This window comes from Petromyzon marinus, chromosome 84 (assembly GCF_048934315.1).
Source record: "Petromyzon marinus isolate PM22_M1 ecotype Great Lakes invasive population chromosome 84, UKy_Petmar_22M1.pri1.0, whole genome shotgun sequence".
In the NCBI taxonomy this organism is placed as follows: domain Eukaryota; kingdom Metazoa; phylum Chordata; class Hyperoartia; order Petromyzontiformes; family Petromyzontidae; genus Petromyzon; species Petromyzon marinus.
Genome location: NC_133749.1, coordinates 3,136,498 through 3,160,009, shown reverse-complemented (window position 1 = coordinate 3,160,009; position 23,512 = coordinate 3,136,498). Strand labels below are relative to the sequence as shown.

The window sequence follows — 23,512 nt, the reverse complement described above, 5'->3', positions numbered from 1 at the left end:
GAGACACAGAGACAGTGACAGAGACACTCACAGAGACACAGAGACACTCACAGAGACACACAGAGACACACAGAGACACTCACAGAGACACTCACAGAGACACACAGAGACACACACAGAGACACTCACAGAGACACACAGAGACACACAGAGGCACAGAGACACAGAGAGACACAGAGACACACAGGGACACAGAGAGACACAGAGACACACAGAGACACTCACAGACACACACAAAGACACAGAGAGACAGAGACACTCACAGAGACACTCACAGAGACACAGAGAGACACTCACAGAGACACTCACAGAGACACAGAGACACTCACAGAGACACTCACAGAGACACAGAGACACTCACAGAGACAGTGACAGAGACACAGAGAGACAGAGAGACACAGAGATACACTCACAGAGACACTCACAGAGACACACACACAGAGACACACACACACAGACAGTCACAGAGACAGAGACACACACACACAGAGACACACACACACAGAGACACTCACAGAGACACTCACAGAGACACTCACAGAGACAGAGACACAGAGACACTCACAGAGACAGAGACACAGAGACACAGAGACACTCACAGAGACACAGAGACAGACACACACAGAGAGACAGAGACACACACAGAGAGACAGAGACACACACAGAGAGACAGAGACACACACAGATACACTCACAGAGACACACAGAGACACAGAGACACACACAGAGACACTCACAGAGACACAGAGACACACACAGAGACACAGAGACAGAGACACAGAGACACACAGACACACAGAGACACACACACAGAGACAGAGACAGAGACACAGAGCGACACAGAGACAGTCACAGAGACACACACAGAGACAGAGAGACACACAGAGACACACACAGAGACACAGAGACAGAGACAGTCACAGAGACACAGAGAGACACAGAGATACACACAGAGAGACAGAGACACACACAGAGAGACAGAGAGACACACAGAGAGACAGAGAGACACACACAGAGAGACAGTCACAGAGAGACAGACACAGAGAGACAGACACAGAGACAGAGACACAGAGACACACACAGAGACACTCACAGAGACACACACAGAGACACACACACAGAGACACACACAGAGAGACACACACACACACAGAGACACACACACAGAGACAGTCACAGAGACACACACAGAGAGACACACACACAGAGACACAGAGACAGACACAGAGAGAGACACTCACAGAGAGACACAGAGACACACACACACAGAGACAGAGACACACAGAGAGACACACACAGAGAGACAGAGACACAGAGACACACAGAGAGACACACAGAGAGACAGAGACACACAGAGACACAGAGACAGAGACAGTCACAGAGACACACACAGAGAGACACTCACAGAGACACACACAGAGAGACACACACACAGACACACAGAGACACAGACACACACAGAGAGACAGTCACAGAGAGAGACAGAGACAGAGAGACAGACACAGAGAGAGACAGAGACACACAGAGACACTCACAGAGACACACACACAGAGACACTCACAGAGACACACAGAGACACTCACAGAGACACAAACAGTGTGACACACACAGAGACACTCAAAGAGACAGTCACAGAGACACACAGAGACACACAGAGACACTCACAGAGACACACACAGAGAGACAGACACAGAGACACACACAGAGAGACAGTCACAGAGAGACAGTCACAGAGAGACAGACACAGAGAGACAGACACAGAGACACACACAGAGAGACAGTCACAGAGAGACACAGAGAGACACACAGAGAGACAGAGACACACACAGAGAGACAGAGAGACAGTCACAGAGAGACAGAGAGACAGAGAGACAGAGACACAGAGAGACACAGAGAGACAGAGACACACAGACAGACACAGAGAGACACACACAGAGACACACACACACAGACAGACACAGAGACACACACACACAGACACACACAGAGAGACAGAGACACACACACAGAGACACACAGTGACACACACACAGAGACACAGAGAGACACACACAGAGAGACACACACAGAGACACACAGTGACACACACAGACAGACACACAGAGAGACACACACAGACAGACACAGAGAGAGACACACACAGACAGACACAGAGAGAGACACACACAGACAGACACAGAGAGAGACACACAGACACACACACAGAGACACACACACACAGACACACACAGAGAGACACAGAGACACACACACACAGACACACACACACAGACAGAGACACAGAGACAGAGAGACACACACACAGACAGACACAGAGACACTCAAAGAGACAGTCACAGAGACACACACGGAGACACTCACAGAAACACAGAGACACACACAGAGACACACACAGAGAGACAGACACACAGAGAGACACACAGACACAGAGACACACACAGAGACACACACAGAGACACACACAGAGAGACAGAGACACAAAGAGACACACACAGAGAGACACTCACAGACACACACACACAGACACACACAGAGAGACACACACACACAGACAGACACACAGAGACAGAGACAGAGAGACAGAGAGACAGAGAGACAGAGACACACACACACAGACACACACAGAGACACAGAGACACAGACACAGAGAGACACACAGAGAGACAGAGACAGACAGAGAGAGACAGCGATGAGATTTTCAAGGCGACTTCTCACCTCTCCAGAGACACAGAGACACACACAGAGACAGAGACACACAGAGACACAGAGACAGACAGACACACAGAGACAGAGACACAGAGACAGAGAGACAGAGACACAGAGACAGACAGACACAGAGAGAGACAGCGATGAGATTTTCAAGGCGACTTCTCACCTCTCCAGAGACGCCGCTCCCATGGAGGGGAAGATGAAGAGAAAGTGGGGGGTAGGTGGGGGGTAGGTGGGGGGTAGGTGGGGGGGAGGTGGGGGGGAGGTGGGGGGGAGGTGGGGGGGTGAGGTGGGTGGAGGTGGGGGGAGTGTGGGTGGAGGTGGGGGGTGAGGTGGGGGGTAGGTGGGGGGGAGGTGGGGGGGTGAGGTGGGGGGGTGAGGTGGGTGTCGTCACGTGCCTCGTGTTGACGGCTCCTAGGCGGCTAATATTAGAAGTTGTTAGAAGACAGAAACACATTGTGACACACACAGTGACACTCACAGTGACACACACACAGTGACACACACAGTGACACACACACAGTGACACACACAGTGACACACACAGTGACACTCACAGTGACACACACACAGTGACACACACAGTGACACACACACAGTGACACACACAGTGACACACACGGTGACACACACAGTGACACACACAGTGACACACACAGTGACACACACAGTGACACACACAGTGACACACACAGTGACACACAGTGACTCACACAGTGACACACACACAGTGACACACACAGTGACACACAGTGACACACACACAGTGACACACACACAGTGACACACACAGTGACACACACAGTGACACACACAGTGACACACACAGTGACACTCACAGTGACACACACAGTGACACACACAGTGACACACACACAGTGACACACATAGTGTGACACACACAGTGACACACACAGTGACACTCACAGTGACACACACAGTGACACACACAGTGACACACACACAGTGTGACACACACAGTGACACACACACAGTGACACACACACACAGTGACACACACACAGTGACACACACACAGTGACACACACAGTGACACACACACAGTGACACACACAGTGACACACACACAGTGACACACACAGTGACACACACAGTGACACACACAGTGACACTCACAGTGACACTCACAGTGACACTCACACAGTGACACACACAGTGACACTCACACAGTGACACACACAGTGACACACACAGTGACACACACAGTGACACACACACACAGTGACACACACAGTGACACACACAGTGACACACACACAGTGACACACACAGTGACACACACAGTGACACACACAGTGACACTCACAGTGACACTCACACAGTGACACACACAGTGACACTCACACAGTGACACACACAGTGACACACACAGTGACACACACAGTGACACTCACACAGTGACACACACAGTGACACACACAGTGACACACACAGTGACACTCACACAGTGACACACACAGTGACACACACAGTGACACTCACACAGTGACACACACAGTGACACACACAGTGACACACACAGTGACACTCACACAGTGACACACACAGTGACACACACAGTGACACACACACAGTGACACACACAGTGACACACACAGTGACACACACAGTGACACTCACAGTGACACACACAGTGACACACACACAGTGACACACACACAGTGACACACACAGTGACACACACAGTGACACACACAGTGACACTCACACAGTGACACACACAGTGACACACACAGTGACACACACACAGTGACACACACAGTGACACACACAGTGACACTCACACAGTGACACACACAGTGACACTCACACAGTGACACACACACAGTGACACACACAGTGACACTCACACAGTGACACACACACAGTGACACACACAGTGACACACACACAGTGACACACACACAGTGTACACACAGTGACACACACACAGTGACACACATAGTGACACTCACAGTGACACTCACACAGTGACACACACAGTGACACACACAGTGACACACACAGTGACACTCACAGTGACACTCACACAGTGACACACACAGTGACACACACAGTGACACACACAGTGACACTCACAGTGACACACACAGTGACACACACACAGTGACACACACACAGTGACACACACAGTGACACACACAGTGACACACACACAGTGACACTCACACAGTGACACACACACAGTGACACACACAGTGACACACACACAGTGACACACACAGTGACACACACAGTGACACTCACACAGTGACACACACAGTGACACACACAGTGACACACAAACAGTGACACACACAGTGACACACACAGTGACACTCACACAGTGACACACACAGTGACACTCACACAGTGACACACACACAGTGACACACACAGTGACACTCACACAGTGACACACACACAGTGACACACACACAGTGACACTCACACAGTGACACACACACAGTGACACTCACACAGTGACACACACACACAGTGACACACACAGTGACACTCACACAGTGACACACACACAGTGACACACACAGTGACACTCACACAGTGACACACACACAGTGACACACACACAGTGACACTCACACAGTGACACACACACACAGTGACACACACAGTGACACTCACACAGTGACACACACAGTGACACACACAGTGACACTCACACAGTGACACACACAGTGACACACACAGTGACACACACAGTGACACTCACACAGTGACACACACAGTGACACACACAGTGACACACACAGTGACACTCACACAGTGACACACACAGTGACACACACAGTGACACACACAGTGACACTCACAGTGACACTCACACAGTGACACACACAGTGACACACACAGTGACACACACAGTGACACACACACAGTGACACACACACAGTGACACACACAGTGACACACACAGTGACACTCACACAGTGACACACACAGTGACACACACAGTGACACACACAGTGACACACACAGTGACACTCACACAGTGACACACACAGTGACACTCACACAGTGACACACACACAGTGACACACACAGTGACACTCACACAGTGACACACACACAGTGACACACACAGTGACACACACACAGTGACACACACACAGTGTACACACAGTGACACACACACAGTGACACACATAGTGACACTCACAGTGACACTCACACAGTGACACACACAGTGACACACACAGTGACACACACAGTGACACTCACAGTGACACTCACACAGTGACACACACAGTGACACACACAGTGACACACACAGTGACACACACACAGTGACACACACACAGTGACACACACAGTGACACACACACAGTGACACTCACACAGTGACACACACACAGTGACACACACAGTGACACACACACAGTGACACACACAGTGACACACACAGTGACACTCACACAGTGACACACACAGTGACACACACAGTGACACACACACAGTGACACACACAGTGACACACACAGTGACACTCACACAGTGACACACACAGTGACACTCACACAGTGACACACACACAGTGACACACACAGTGACACTCACACAGTGACACACACACAGTGACACACACACAGTGACACTCACACAGTGACACACACACAGTGACACTCACACAGTGACACACACACACAGTGACACACACAGTGACACTCACACAGTGACACACACACAGTGACACACACAGTGACACTCACACAGTGACACACACACAGTGACACACACACAGTGACACTCACACAGTGACACACACACACAGTGACACACACAGTGACACTCACACAGTGACACACACAGTGACACACACAGTGACACTCACACAGTGACACACACACAGTGACACACACACAGTGACACACACACAGTGACACACACAGTGACACACACACAGTGACACACACAGTGACACTCACAGTGACACACACAGTGACACACACACAGTGACACACACAGTGACACTCACAGTGACACACACAGTGACACACACAGTGACACACACACACAGTGACACACACAGTGACACACACAGTGACACACACAGACAGTGACACACACAGTGACACACACAGTGACACATACAGTGACACACACAGTGACACACACAGTGACACACACACACAGTGACACACACACAGTGACACACACAGTGACACACACACACAGTGACACACACAGTGACACACACACACAGTGACACACACAGTGACACACACACAGTGACACACACAGTGACACACACAGTGACACTCACAGTGACACACACAGTGACACACACACACAGTGACACACACAGTGACACACACACACAGTGACACACACAGTGACACACACAGTGACACACACACACAGTGACACACACACACAGTGACACACACACAGTGTGACACACACAGTGACACACACACACAGTGACACACACAGTGACACACACAGTGACACTCACAGTGACACACACAGTGACACACACACAGTGACACACACAGTGACACACACACACAGTGACACACACAGTGACACACACAGTGACACACACACACAGTGACACACACAGTGACACACACACACAGTGACACACACAGTGACACACACACAGTGACACACACAGTGACACACACAGTGACACACACACACAGTGACACACACAGTGACACACACAGTGACACACACACAGTGACACACACAGTGACACACACAGTGACACACACACAGTGACACACACACAGTGACACACACACATTGTGACACACACAGTGACACACACAGTGACACACACAGTGACACACACACAGTGACACACACAGTGACACTCACAGTGACACACACAGTGACACACACAGTGACACACACACACAGTGACACACACACACAGTGACACTCACAGTGACACACACAGTGACACACACACACAGTGACACACACACACAGTGACACTCACAGTGACACACACAGTGACACACACACACAGTGACACACACACACAGTGACACTCACAGTGACACACACACACAGTGACACACACACACAGTGACACACACACACACAGTGACACACACAGTGACACACACAGTGACACTCACAGTGTGACACACACAGTGACACACACAGTGACACACACACACAGTGACACACACACACAGTGACACTCACAGTGACACACACAGTGACACACACACACAGTGACACACACACACAGTGACACTCACAGTGACACACACACACAGTGACACACACACACAGTGACACACACACACACAGTGACACACACACACAGTGACACTCACAGTGACACACACAGTGACACACACACACAGTGACACACACACACAGTGACACTCACAGTGACACACACACACAGTGACACACACACACAGTGACACACACACACACAGTGACACACACAGTGACACACACAGTGACACTCACAGTGTGACACACACAGTGACACACACAGTGACACACACAGTGACACACACACATTGTGACACACACAGTGACACACACAGTGACACACACAGTGACACACACACAGTGACACACACAGTGACACACACAGTGACACACACACAGTGACACACACAGTGACACACACAGTGACACACACACAGTGACACACACAGTGACACACACAGTGACACTCACAGTGTGACACACACAGTGACACACACAGTGACACACACACAGTGACACACACAGTGACACACACACATTGTGACACACACAGTGACACACACAGTGACACACACAGTGACACACACACAGTGACACACACAGTGACACACACAGTGACACACACAGTGACACTCACAGTGACACACACACAGTGACACACACAGTGACACTCACAGTGACACACACAGTGACACACACACAGTGACACTCACAGTGACACTCACAGTGACACTCACATAGTGACACTCACACAGTGACACACACAGTGACACACACAGTGACACACACAGTGACACACACAGTGTGACACACACAGTGACACACACACAGTGACACACACAGTGACACACACAGTGACACTCACAGTGACACACACAGTGACACACACACACAGTGACACACACACACAGTGACACACACAGTGACACACACAGTGACACTCACAGTGACACACACACAGTGACACACACACACAGTGACACACACAGTGATACACACAGTGACACTCACAGTGACACACACAGTGACACACACACACAGTGTGACACACACAGTGACACACACAGTGATACACACACACAGTGACACACACACACAGTGACACTCACAGTGACACACACAGTGACACTCACAGTGACACACACAGTGACACACACACACAGTGTGACACACACAGTGACACACACAGTGATACACACACACAGTGACACACACATACACAGTGACACTCACAGTGACACACACAGTGACACTCACAGTGACACACACAGTGACACACACACACAGTGACACACACAGTGACACACACACAGTGACACACACACACAGTGACACTCACAGTGACACACACAGTGACACACACAGAGACACACACACACAGTGACACACACACAGTGACACTCACAGTGACACACACAGTGACACACACACACAGTGACACACACAGTGACACACACACACAGTGACACACACAGTGACACACACAGTGACACACACACACAGTGACACACACAGTGACACACACACAGTGACACACACACACAGTGACACACACAGTGACACACACAGTGACACTCACAGTGACACACACACACAGTGACACACACACACAGTGACACACACACAGTGACACTCACAGTGACACACACAGTGACACACACACACAGTGACACACACACACAGTGACACACACAGTGACACTCACAGTGACACACACAGTGACACACACACACAGTGACACACACAGTGATACACACAGTGACACTCACAGAGACACACACAGTGACACACACACACAGTGTGACACACACAGTGACACACACAGTGATACACACACACAGTGACACACACACAGTGACACTCACAGTGACACACACAGTGACACTCACAGTGACACACAGTGACACACACACACAGTGTGACACACACAGTGACACACACAGTGATACACACACACAGTGACACACACACACAGTGACACTCACAGTGACACACACAGTGACACTCACAGTGACACACACAGTGACACACACACACAGTGACACTCACAGTGACACACACACACAGTGACACACACACACAGTGTACACACAGTGACACTCACAGTGACACACACAGTGACACACACACACACAGTGACACACACAGTGACACACACACAGTGACACACACAGTGTGACACACACAGTGACACTCACAGTGACACACACAGTGACACACACAGTGACACAAACAGTGACACTCACAGTGACACACACAGTGACACACACAGTGACACTCACACAGTGACACACACAGTGACACACACACAGTGACACTCACAGTGACACACACAGTGTGACACACACAGTGACACACACAGTGACACACACAGTGACACACACACAGTGACACACACAGTGTGACACACACAGTGACACACACAGTGACACACACAGTGACACACACACACAGTGTGACACTCACAGTGACACACACACAGTGACACTCACAGTGACACACACAGTGTGACACACACAGTGACACACACAGTGACACACACAGTGACACACACACAGTGACACACACACAGTGACACTCACAGTGACACACACACAGTGACACACACACACAGTGACACACACAGTGTGACACACACAGTGACACTCACAGTGACACACACAGTGACACACACAGTGACACAAACAGTGACACTCACAGTGACACACACAGTGACACACACAGTGACACTCACACAGTGACACACACAGTGACACACACAGTGACACTCACAGTGACACACACAGTGTGACACACACAGTGACACACACAGTGACACACACACAGTGACACACACAGTGTGACACACACAGTGACACACACAGTGACACACACACACAGTGACACACACAGTGACACACACACACAGTGTGACACTCACAGTGACACACACACAGTGACACTCACAGTGACACACACAGTGTGACACACACAGTGACACACACAGTGACACACACACAGTGACACACACACAGTGACACTCACAGTGACACAACAACAACAACAACCGCCATTCGCCACTAAGTGGCGGTGACGTCACCACGATGCTTGTGCCAGGCTATGTGCACCCTGAGGCCACGTGAAGTGTCGAACGCCCGCTGGCAGGAGGTCACGGGGCAGACCCAGGTGCCACGGGTCGACTGACTGAGATGACTGGCTGATGCACCACCTGTGCCCCCTACTGTGCCAACCCGCTGTGCTTTAGCCACCCGGCGCTCCGCTCGTTGTTGTTAGCGTCGCTCCTCTGCCCTCCGTTGTTGTTGGAGGGCGACTACCTCCAACTGCCCAGTAGCATCCTTCACGAGCCTCCTCCACAGAGGCCGATCTTGACACCGCTGGTACCGGTCATCGGCAAGTCCACTCAGCTCCACGTCCTCCTGTACCACATCACTCCATCTCTTCTCTAGCCCGTGCCGCGCCCGCTTTGCCCCCTCGATCCGGCCGAGCAAAAGCTGTTTCGGCATGCGGTGGCTGGGCATGCGGGCTACATGACCCAGCCATCGCAGCCTTGCCCGCCGGAGGAGCTCATCGTTGGGACCTTGCCCAGATCTTTCAAGGATTTGTGAGCTCCTCACACAATCCAGTCTGGTTAAACCCAAGATGGATCGTAGGCAAGCCAGCCTAAATGTTTCTAACCGGCGAAGATGTTCCATTAGGGGGGTCCACGTTTCGCAAGCGTAGAGAAGGGAGGGAATGACCGTGGCTGAGAAGACCTGAAGCTTAGTGCGGAGCGACAGACCAGGTAGCTTCCACACAACGTTACGCAACCGATGAAAAGATATTGCCGCTCGACTGATTCGGAGTGAGACCTCTGCTGTTAAACTGGAGCCGGTCACGAACACACTGCCCAGGTATGGGAAACGGTCCACTCTCTCCACAACTGCCCCATCAAAATACCCAGGCAGGTGCTTAGTTTTGGTGGGGCTGATGGTAAGGCCCCATCTCTTAGTGGCACGCTCCAGTTTCAGCAGCAGCGCCTCCAATTCCTCCTTTGAGTGAGTCGCAATTACCAGGTCATCGGCATAAATAACGTGGTTGAGCAATAGGGAGCCATTCCTTGACCGCACCCAGGCATCGAACAGCCTCCCATTGTATCTGTACTGGATGGAAATTCCTCCGGTACAGCTATTGAAGGCTTCACGAACTACGTGGTCGAAATACATGTTAAATAATGTGGGAGCCAGAGGACATCCCTTTCGCACCCCAAGGTGTACAGGGAATGGCTCCGGCTCCTGGCCACGTAGTTTTACCCAGGCCCGCTCACCATCATGAAGGTCCTTAATGATCGTGAGCAGAGGGTCACTTAAAGCACGAAGAACAACCCAGAGCCCAGGCCTACTGATGGTATCATAGGTCTTGACCAGGTCAATAAAGCAGAGATGTAGGTCTTGTTGGAATTCCCTACACCTCTGCTGTAGCAGACGGACAGAAAATATGGCATCTGTGCAGGACCGCCCTTTCCTGAAACCGCATTGGGGCTCTGCAAGCCTCTCCTCAGCGTGTCTGGCAAGGCGATGTTGAATAATCCTTGCCAGGACCAGTCCCCCTTAAAGAGGGGGACCACCAGGGCATCCTTCCAGTCCTGCGGAACCCGTCCAGTGGTCCAGACTGTTGTTATGATGTCATGTAGGGCAGTTTGTGCACAAACGCCACCCTCCCTCAGCATTTCGCTTGGGAGATCATCTCTGCCCGCTGCCTTTCCTGGTCTCAGACTCCGGATCACCTTCAGTACTTCCTCGAAAGATGGCACCTCAGCCAGCCACTCACAGGGGGTGACTTCTTCAAATATTTGACGCACCGCAGCCTCAGCAGGGTCATCCCCACTTTGTGCCACGATGTTTCCCATGTCGAGGGATTTCCCCTCTCCCAGGACTTCACAGAAATGCTCAGCAAATCTGCAAACCTGTTCCTGGAGGTCGGAGATTGGATCACCGTTTTTTCTCCTAATGATGGTAATAGGTGTGGCGCTGCAGGTTACTTTTTTGATGGAGTTAAATAGAGATTTGTGATCACGGGCCACTGAGGCAGACTCCATCTCCTCAGCAACCCATGACCGCCACCCATCCTTGCAGCGCCTCACGGCTCTCCGAACCTCCGAGCGAAGGCTGCGGTAAGCCTCCTCATTCCCTGGCGTGGGATGCTGTAGCCAATGAGAGTGGGCCTGTCGCCTTTTCTCAGCCAGCTTGAACACCTCCTCTGTCAGCCAGGGTCTTTGTGGAGGTCTGGACCGTGTACCAAAAGCAGCCATTGCAGCTGCATGAGACACAGTCCTAAACCTCGCCCATTTACCCTCGACATCAGGAGGAGTGGGGGACGATGCCAACCCCAGCCGCAAGCGATGATGAAATTCTCGCTTGCAACTTTCATCAGCTAGCTGAGACCAGGTCACTAAGTGTTTGAATGGGGTACTGAGGATAAACACACCACCGGAGTGGAAGAATGGCAGGTGCATTTTACAGATGACAAGTCGATGGGCAGTGGGCAGATCAGCTCCACGGTAGGTCCTCGTGTCAAGGACATGGGCTCGCATCCGCTGGTCCGTCACTACGTAGTCCAGCAGATGTTCTTGCTTGGACCCGGCATGCATCCATGACGTGGTGTGGATGCACCAATGCCAGAACAGCGTGTTGATAATTACAAGCCCATGGGCTGCACAAAAATCTAGCAGCCTCCTGCCGTTGTTATTGAGCTGATCTGGCCCATGCACTCCAATCACTCCAGACCAGGTGCCAGCATCATGACCAACTCGGGCATTGAAGTCACCCAACATGATGACTCTATCCCGAGGGGCCACTTTAGCCAGCACCTGTGACAGGTCATAGAAGGCATCTGACTCATCGGCTTTGCCTGCATCCCTCCACGGATGTTCGTCTTCGGTGAGGGCATAAGTAACCACGACCACCACTCCTCGCCTCCGGTTGATGGGAAGGTGAGCCCAAAGTAGCCTGGGGCTTACAGCTTCCCACACCTCACCGCCACGCTCCCACGCCCCCTTCATTCTTTTGTTCAAAAGAAGAGCCACACCCTGTTGCTTGGCAGTCTCCTGCCCCGAGTAGAGGACTGTCCACCCCTCATGGTGGCAGGAGCCAGAGCCGGTCCACCGGACCTCCTGAATGCCGCAGAGACTCAGGCGGTACCGGTTCAGCTCCCGACAGAGGAGTGGCAGCCTCTCCTCCGCAGTGAGCGTTCGAACATTCCACATGGCCACACGAAGTGGCTTTTCGTTGTTTCTGGAGTAGCCCCGAGGGTAGAGATTCAATCTCCTGGCTCTGCCAAATTGGGGCCTCCAGCACAAGCTTATTAGTTAGATATCTTAGACGTGGTTTAGTGGTAATTTATTGAAGGTGGAGGGGTTACCAGCCCCTCGCACCCGTCCAGAGCCCCCCCAATTAGCCGCTGTTGTGGTTACAAACGCCATGAGGGGAAAGGCCACTCGGAATTGGCCCTCCCCCACGGCACTGCCCACGACTGCGTTGCCCGTCCGGCACCACGAGGTCGGGGGTTGTTTTGCTGACACACACACAGAGTGTACACACAGAGACACGCATAGACACACAGTGTACACACACACAGTGTACACACAGAGACACGCATAGACACACAGTGTACACACAGAGACACGCATAGACACACAGTGTACACACACACAGTGTACACACACACACAGTGTACACACACACAGAGACACAGCTGACACACAGAAACACGCATAGACACGCATAGACACACAGTGTACACACACACAGTGTACACACACACAGAGTGTACACACAGAGACACGCATAGACACACAGTGTACACACAGAGACACACAGTGTCCACACACAGTGTACACACAGAGACACAGCTGACACACAGTGTACACACAGAGACACGCATAGACACAGTGTACACACACACACAGTGTACACACATAGACACAGCTGACACACACACAGAGTGTACACACAGAGACACGCATAGACAGTGTACACACACACAGTGTACACACAGAGACACAGCTTACACACACACAGTGTACACACAGAGACATGCATAGACACACAGTGTACACACACAGAGTGTACACACAGAGACACGCATAGACACACAGTGTACACACACACAGAGTGTACACACAGAGACACGCATAGACACACAGTGTACACACAGAGACACACAGTGTCCACACACAGTGTACACACAGAGACACAGCTGACACACAGTGTACACACAGAGACACGCATAGACACAGTGTACACACACACACAGTGTACACACATAGACACAGCTGACACACACACAGAGTGTACACACAGAGACACGCATAGACAGTGTACACACACACAGTGTACACACAGAGACACAGCTTACACACACACAGTGTACACACAGAGACATGCATAGACACACAGTGTACACACACAGAGTGTACACACAGAGACACGCATAGACACACAGTGTACACACACAGTGTACACACACACAGAGAGACACGAATAGACACAGTGTACACACACACAGTGTACACACAGAGACACAGCTGACACACACACAGAGTGTACACACAGAGACACGCATAGACACACAGTGTACACACACACAGTGTACACACAGAGACACGCATAGACACAACTGACACACAGTGTGTACACACAGAGACACACAGTGTACACACACACAGTGTACACACAGAGACACGCATAGACACAGCTGACAGTGTACACACAGAGACACAGCTGACACACAGTGTACACACAGAGACACAGCTGACACACAGAGACACGCATAGACACAGCTGACACACACAGTGTACACACAGAGACACAGCTGACACACACAGAGACACGCATAGACACAGCTGACACACACACACACACAGAGACACAGCTGACACACACACAGTGTACACACAAAGACACGCATAGACACACAGTGTACACACAGAGACACGCAGAGACACAGCTGACACACACAGTGTACACACAGAGACACAGCTGACACACACACAGTGTACACACAGAGACACGCATAGACACAGCTGACACACACACAGTGTACACACAGAGACACACAGACACAGCTGACACACACACAGTGTACACACAGAGACACGCATAGACACAACTGACACACACACAGTGTACACACAGAGACACAGCTGACACACACAGAGACACAGAGACACGCATAGACATAGCTGACACACAGTGTACACACAGAGACACAGCTGACACACACACACACAGAGTACACACAGAAACACAGCTGACACACACAGAGACACACAGAGACACGCATAGACACAGCTGACACACACAGACACACAGACACAGCTGACACACACAGTGTACACACAGAGACACGCATAGACACACACACACAGTGTACACACAGAGACACAGCTGACACACACACAGAGACACACAGAGACACAGCTGACACACAGTGTACACACAGAGACACGCATAGACACACACACACACAGTGTACACACAGAGACACAGCTGACACACACAGACACACAGACACAGCTGACACACAGTGTACACACAGAGACACGCATAGACACAGCTTACACAGAGACACACAGTGTACACACAGAGACACGCATAGACACAGCTGACACACACAGAGACACACAGAGACACAGCTGATACACACACAGTGTACACACAGAGACACAGCTGATACACACACAGTGTACACACAGAGACACAGCTGACACACACAGTGTACACACAGAGACACAGCTGACACACACACAGTGTACACACAGAGACACGCATAGACACACAGTGTACACACAGAGACACAGCTGACACACACAGTGTACACACAGAGACACAGCTGACACACACAGAGACACAGCTGACACACACAGAGACACGCAGAGACACGCATAGACACAGCTGACACACACAGTGTACACACAGAGACACAGCTGACACACACACAGTGTACACACAGAGACACAGCTGACACAGCTGACACACACAGTGTACACACAGAGACACAGCTGACACACACACAGTGTACACACAGAGACACAGCTGACACACACAGTGTACACACACAGACACAGCTGACACACACAGTGTACACACAAAGACACGCATAGACACAGCTGACACGAGACACACAGTGTACACACAGAGACACGCATAGACACAGCTGACACACACACAGTGTACACACAGAGACACAGCTGACACACACACAGTGTACAGAGACACAGCTGACACACACACAGTGTACACACAGAGACACGCATAGACGCAGCTGACACACACAGAGACACAGCTGACACACATAGACACAGCTGACACACACAGAGACACACAGACACAGCTGACACACAGTGTACACACAGAGACACAACTGACACACACAGTGTACACACAAAGACACGCATAGACACAGCTGACACAGAGGCACACAGTGTACAGAGACACGCATAGACGCAGCTGACACACACAGAGACACACAGACACAGCTGACACACACAGTGTACACACAGAGACACGCATAGACACACACACAGTGTACACACACAGACACAGCTGACACACACACAGTGTACACACAGAGACACGCATAGACACACACACAGTGTACACACACAGACACAGCTGACACACACACAGTGTACACACAGAGACACGCATAGACGCAGCTGACAGAGACACAGCTGGGATTGTGAACAGACAACACGTGGCCTCGATTTTGCGTTCGCCAATAATATTTAATGTCCTCGCATGCAAATCACCTCCATCACATCGCAACACCTTCACCGAGCAAGGACACAGATCCATCCTCCCGTACACGCGAGGCTGTCAGTAGCAGCTGTAGGGGGGCCCACCACGTGCTGTCAGTAGCAGCTGTAGGGGGCCTACCACGTGCTGTCAGTAGCAGCTGTAGGGGGGGCCCACCACGTGCTGTCAGTAGCAGCTGCTGTAGGGGGCCCACCACGTGCTGTCAGTAGCAGCTGTAGGGGGCCCACCACGTGCTGTGAGTAGCAGCTGTAGGGGGCCCGTGGTGGTAGTAGCAGTGGTAGTGCGGTAGTGGTAGTAGCAGTGGTAGTGTGGTAGTGGTAGTGTGGTAGTGGTAGTAGCAATGGTAGTGCGGTAGTGGTAGTAGCAGTGGTAGTGTGGTAGTGGTAGTAGCAGTGGTAGTGTGGTAGTGGTAGTAGCGGTGGTAGTGTGGTAGTGGTAGTAGAAGTGGTAGTGTGGTAGTGGTAGTAGCAGTGGTAGTGGTAGTAGCAGTGGTAGTGTAGTAGTGGTAGTAGCGGTGGTAGTGTGGTAGTGGTAGTAGCAGTGGTAGTGTGGTAGTGGTAGTGTGGTAGTGGTAGTAGCAGTGGTAGTGTGGTAGTGGTAGTAGCAGTGGTAGTGTGGTAGTGGTAGTAGCAGTGGTAGTGTGGTAGTGGTAGTGTGGTAGTGGTAGTAGCAGTGGTAGTGTGGTAGTGGTAGTAGCAGTGGTAGTGTGGTAGTGGTAGTGTGGTAGTGGTAGTAGCGGTGGTAGTGGTAGTAGCAGTGGTAGTGCGGTAGTAGTAGTAGCAGTGGTAGTGTGGTAGTGGTAGTAGCAGTGGTAGTAGCAGTGGTAGTGGTAGTAGCAGTGGTAGTGTGGTAGTGGTAGTAGCAGTGGTAGTGCGGTAGTGGTAGTAGCGGTGGTAGTGTGGTAGTGGTAGTAGCGGTGGTAGTGTGGTAGTGGTAGTAGCGGTGGTAGTGTGGTAGTGGTAGTAGCAGTGGTAGTGTGGTAGTGGTAGTAGCAGTGGTAGTGTGGTAGTGGTAGTAGCAGTGGTAGTGAGGTAGTGGTAGTAGCAGTGGTAGTGCAGTAGTGGTAGTAGCAGTGGTAGTGTGGTAGTAGCAGTGGTAGTGTGGTAGTGGCGGTGGTAGTAGTGATGGTAGTAGCAGTAGCAGTGGTGGTAGTGGTGGTAGTGATCGTGGTGGTGGTAGTGGTGGTAGTGATCGTGGTGGTGGTAGTGATAGTGGCGGTGTTAGTGGCAGTGGTAGTAGTGGTGGTAGTGGCAGTAGCAGTGGTGGTAGTGGCAGTAGTGGTGGTGGTGGTGGTAGTGGCGGTGGTAGTAGTGGTGATAGTGGCAGTAGCAGTGGTGGTAGTGGCAGTAGTGGTGGTGGTGGTGGTAGTGGCGGTGGTAGTAGTGGTGGTCGTGATAGTAGTGATGGTAGTGGTAGTAGCAGTAGTGGTGGTGGTGGTAGTGGCAGTAGTGGTGGTGGTAGTGATGACAGTAGTGGTGGTGGTAGTGATAGTGGTGGTGGTGATGGTGGTGGTAGTGATAGTAGTAGTGACAGTGGTGATGGTGGTGATGGTGGTCGTGACAGTGATGATGGTGGTGATGGTGGTCGTGACAGTGATGATGGTGGTGATGATGATGTCGGTGATGGTTGCGACCACAGCTATCACGAACATCACCACAGACCCTGCAGGTGCCATGGGTTGACTGCCGTGCCAGGCTAGGTGCACGAGGAGGAGGTCAGGGGACAGACCCTGCAGGTGCCATGGGTTGACTGCTGTGCCAGGCTAGGTGCAGGAGGTCACGTGACAGGGCCAGCAGGTGCCATGGGTTGACTGCTGTGCCAGGCTAGGTGCACGAGGAGGTGGTCACGTGACAGACCCAGCAGGTGCCATGGGTTGACTGCCGTGCCAGGCTAGGTGCAGGAGGTCACTGGCAGATGCACCACCAACAGCACCATCGACAAATGGTTCTGTATGGGATGAGACTATGGTTCTGTATGGGATGAGGGTTCTGTATGGGATGAGTCTATGGTTCTGTATGGGATGAGACTATGGTTCTGTATGGGATGAGACTATGGTTCTGTATGTGATGAGTCTATGGTTCTGTATGGGATGAGACTATGGTTCTGTATGGGATGAGACTATGGTTCTGTATGGGATGAGGGTTCTGTATGGGATGAGGCTATGGTTCTGTATGGGATAAGACTATGGTTCTGTATGGGATGAGACTATGGTTCTGTATGGGATGAGGGTTCTGTATGGGATGAGTCTATGGTTCTGTATGGGATGAGACTATGGTTCTGTATGGGATGAGACTATGGTTCTGTATGTGATGAGTCTATGGTTCTGTATGGGATGAGACTATGGTTCTGTATGGGATGAGACTATGGTTCTGTATGGGATGAGGGTTCTGTATGGGATGAGTCTAGGGTTCTGTATGGGATGAGACCAGAGTTCTGTATGGGATGAGACCAGGGTTCTGTATGGGATGAGTCTATGGTTCTGTATGGGATGAGACTATGGTTCTGTATGGGATGAGACTATGGTTCTGTATGGGATGAGGGTTCTGTATGGGATGAGACTATGGTTCTGTATGGGATGAGGCTATGGTTCTGTATTGGATGAGACTATGGTTCTGTATGGGATGAGACTATGGTTCTGTATGGGATGAGACTATGGTTCTGTATGGGATGAGACTATGGTTCTGTATGGGATGAGACTATGGTTCTGTATGGGATGAGACTATGGTTCTGTATGGGATGAGACTATGGTTCTGTATGTGATGAGGCTATGGTTCTGTATGGGATGAGACTATGGTTCTGTATGGGATGAGTCTAGGGTTCTGTATGGGATGAGACCAGGGTTCTGTATGGGATGAGACCAGGGTTCTGTATGGGATGAGACTATGGTTCTGTATGGGATGAGACTATGGTTCTGTATGGGATGAGACTATGGTTCTGTATGGGATGAGACTATGGTTCTGTATGGGATGAGACTATGGTTCTGTATGGGATGAGGCTATGGTTCTGTATGGGATGAGACTATGGTTCTGTATGGGATGAGGGTTCTGTATGGGATGAGGCTATGGTTCTGTATGGGATGAGGGTTCTGTATGGGATGAGACTATGGTTCTGTATGGGATGAGGCTATGGTTCTGTATGGGATGAGACTATGGTTCTGTATGGGATGAGACTATGGTTCACCTCACATGTCCGCCCTACGTTCTATCGAGAAATCAGAAGCTGCCCTCCCTCCCGATGCATCATAGGAATTATCCCAGCATGCCCTGGGGCCTGCCTGGCCCCTCACATTCCCACCGCGTCCCCTCCCCCGGCTGCCGCTATTGGCTGCTTCGAAAGCTGGCCTCTGATTGGCCGATGAGAACTGTGCTGCCCTCTGATTGGCCAACGAGCTATGTGCTGGCCTCTGATTGGTCAATGAGCAATGTGGTGGCCTTTGAATGGACGAGTATGCTGGTGTGTCATTGGCCGACAAGCATGCTGGTCTGTCATTGGCTCTCGCAGAAGCTGGCTTGTGATTGGTTGACTGGTGTTCTTCGCTGCAATTGGTCGATAAAGACTCTGGATTGGCCAATGCGTATGCTGGCCTCTGATTGGTCGATGAAGGCACTATTCTGCGATTGGTTGCTGAGTAAGCCAGCTTCTGATTGGCCGATGAAGATGATGGCCCGCTCATGGTCGTTGCAGAATCCATGTTCCGATTGGCTGATAGAAATGCTGAGCTCCTATTGGCTACTGGAGCCGCAGAGCTCTGATTGGCTGAAGAGCAATCTTGCCTGTGATTGGCTGATGAATATGCTGGTTTCTGGTTGGCTGTAACAGAAGAGTTCTGATTGGTTGATGAGCATGCTGGCCTCTGATTGGCTGAAGACACTGGCCTGCGATTGGCGGTTGCACAAACTTGTCTGTGGTTGGTTGAATAGTGTTCTTCACTGTGATTGGCCATTGAAGATGCTTTGCTCCTATTGCCTGCTGCAACTCCAGGGTTCTGATTGGCCAATGTATAAGCTGGCTTGGGATTGGCTGATAATCTAGCCCTGTGATTGGCTGGAGAGAATCCTGGCCGCCTGTGGTTGGCTGATGCAGACAATGGTCTGTGATTGCCTGATGAAGATGCCCCAATCTCATTGGCTACTGAGTATTCCAATCTCTCATTGGTCAATGGCGATGAAAGCAATGATGGGGAGTTCTGATTGTCCTGCGATGACGACCCACAATAAGTCCCTTCAATCTGATTGGCTTCCGAAGATGCTGCGCTCTGATTGGCCGATTGTGAAACAGCTGGACTATCATTGGCTACTTTTGAAGATGCTACATCCTCTTTGGCCGATTGTAAAGCGGCTACATTCTCATTGGCTACTGAAGATGCTACATCATCATTCGCCGATTGTGAAGAAGCTATATTCTCATTGGCTACCGAGGATTCTACATCCTCATTGGCCAAGTGCGAAGAAGCTGGGCTCTGATTAGCCGTTCTCTCAGTGAATGGGTGACTCCGGTTGGCCCTTGCTCTTCCACGATTGGCCAAAAGCATTGTAGAAGAAACCGCCCTTCTATTGGTCGGCTCGTGGGGATCCTCCCAACATCCGGTTTCCTGATTGGTCAAACTCTCTTCGCTTCCAATGGCCCCTGAAAAAGGGGGCAGACCTCTCCTCTGATTGGCCGCACGGCCAAACGGCTCCCTCTGATTTGCCGGTCTCCTCCAACCGTCCCCACCCCTCATCCAGTTATGTCCGCTGTGATTGGCTGGCAAGTAGCCGCGCCTGTCTGCGTCGTCGCCCCTCATTGGCTGCTGGTGGTGGCGCCGGTGGTGAGGGCGGTGGTGGGGGCGGTAACGCTGCTGCTGACTGGACGGTGAAGAGTCGGTGTCCTCCGTGCTGATTGGCTGAGGAGGCGCAGAGAGCTCCAACGTGATAGGAGATTCTTCGACGCGCGTCTGAAAGAGACGGTGGGTGGGTTCAGTGGCCATGTGGGTGGGTGGGTGGGGTTCACAGTGGCCGTGTGGGTGGGTGGGGTTCACAGTGGCCGTGTGGGTGGGTGGGTGGGGTTCACGGTGGCCGTGTGGGTGGGTGGGGTTCACGGTGGCCGTGTGGGTGGGTGGGTGGGGTTCACAGTGGCCGTGTGGGTGGGTGGGGTTCACAGTGGCCGTGTGGGTGGGTGGGTGGGGTTCACAGTGGCCGTGTGGGTGGGTGGGGTTCACAGTGGCCGTGTGGGTGGGTGGGTGGGGTTCACGGTGGCCGTGTGGGTGGGTGGGGTTCACGGTGGCCGTGTGGGTGGGTGGGTGGGGTTCACAGTGGCCGTGTGGGTGGGTGGGTGGGGTTCACAGTGGCCGTGTGGGTGGGTGGGGTTCACAGTGGCTGTGTGGGTGGGTGGGTGGGGTTCACAGTGGCCGTGTGGGTGGGTGGGTGGGGTTCACAGTGACCGTGTGGGTGGGTGGGGTTCACAGTGGCCCTGTGGGTGGGTGGGTGGGGTTCACAGTGGCCGTGTGGGTGGGTGGGTGGGGTTCACAGTGGCCGTGTGGGTGGGTGGAGTTCACAGTGGCCGTGTGGGTGGGTGGGGTTCACAGTGGCCGTGTGGGTGGGTGGGGTTCACAGTGGCCGTGTGGGTGGGTGGGTGGGTTCACAGTGACCGTGTGGGTGGGTGGAGTTCACAGTGGCCGTGTGGGTGGGTGGAGTTCACAGTGGCCGTGTGGGTGGGTGGGGTTCACAGTGGCCGTGTGGGTGGGTGGGGTTCACAGTTGCCTTCACTATCTCCCACTCCTCTCACCGGTGCAGCCAATGGCGAATGTTCCACTCTCTCACTCTCGCTCT

General features: G+C 51.8%; 1 protein-coding gene across 1 annotated transcript in view; it reads right to left on the bottom strand.

Moving 5' to 3' along the window:
• Nucleotides 1-17,653: 17,653 nt before the first annotated feature.
• Nucleotides 17,654-23,512, bottom strand: part of RNF25 (ring finger protein 25) — a 53,378-nt gene continuing 47,519 nt past the window's right edge. The window contains exon 9 of the mRNA XM_076057806.1: nucleotides 17,654-22,638. Within this exon, the coding sequence (XP_075913921.1) occupies nucleotides 20,887-22,638 (1,752 nt within the window). The 3' untranslated portion in view covers nucleotides 17,654-20,886. The remainder of the gene's footprint in view (nucleotides 22,639-23,512) is intronic.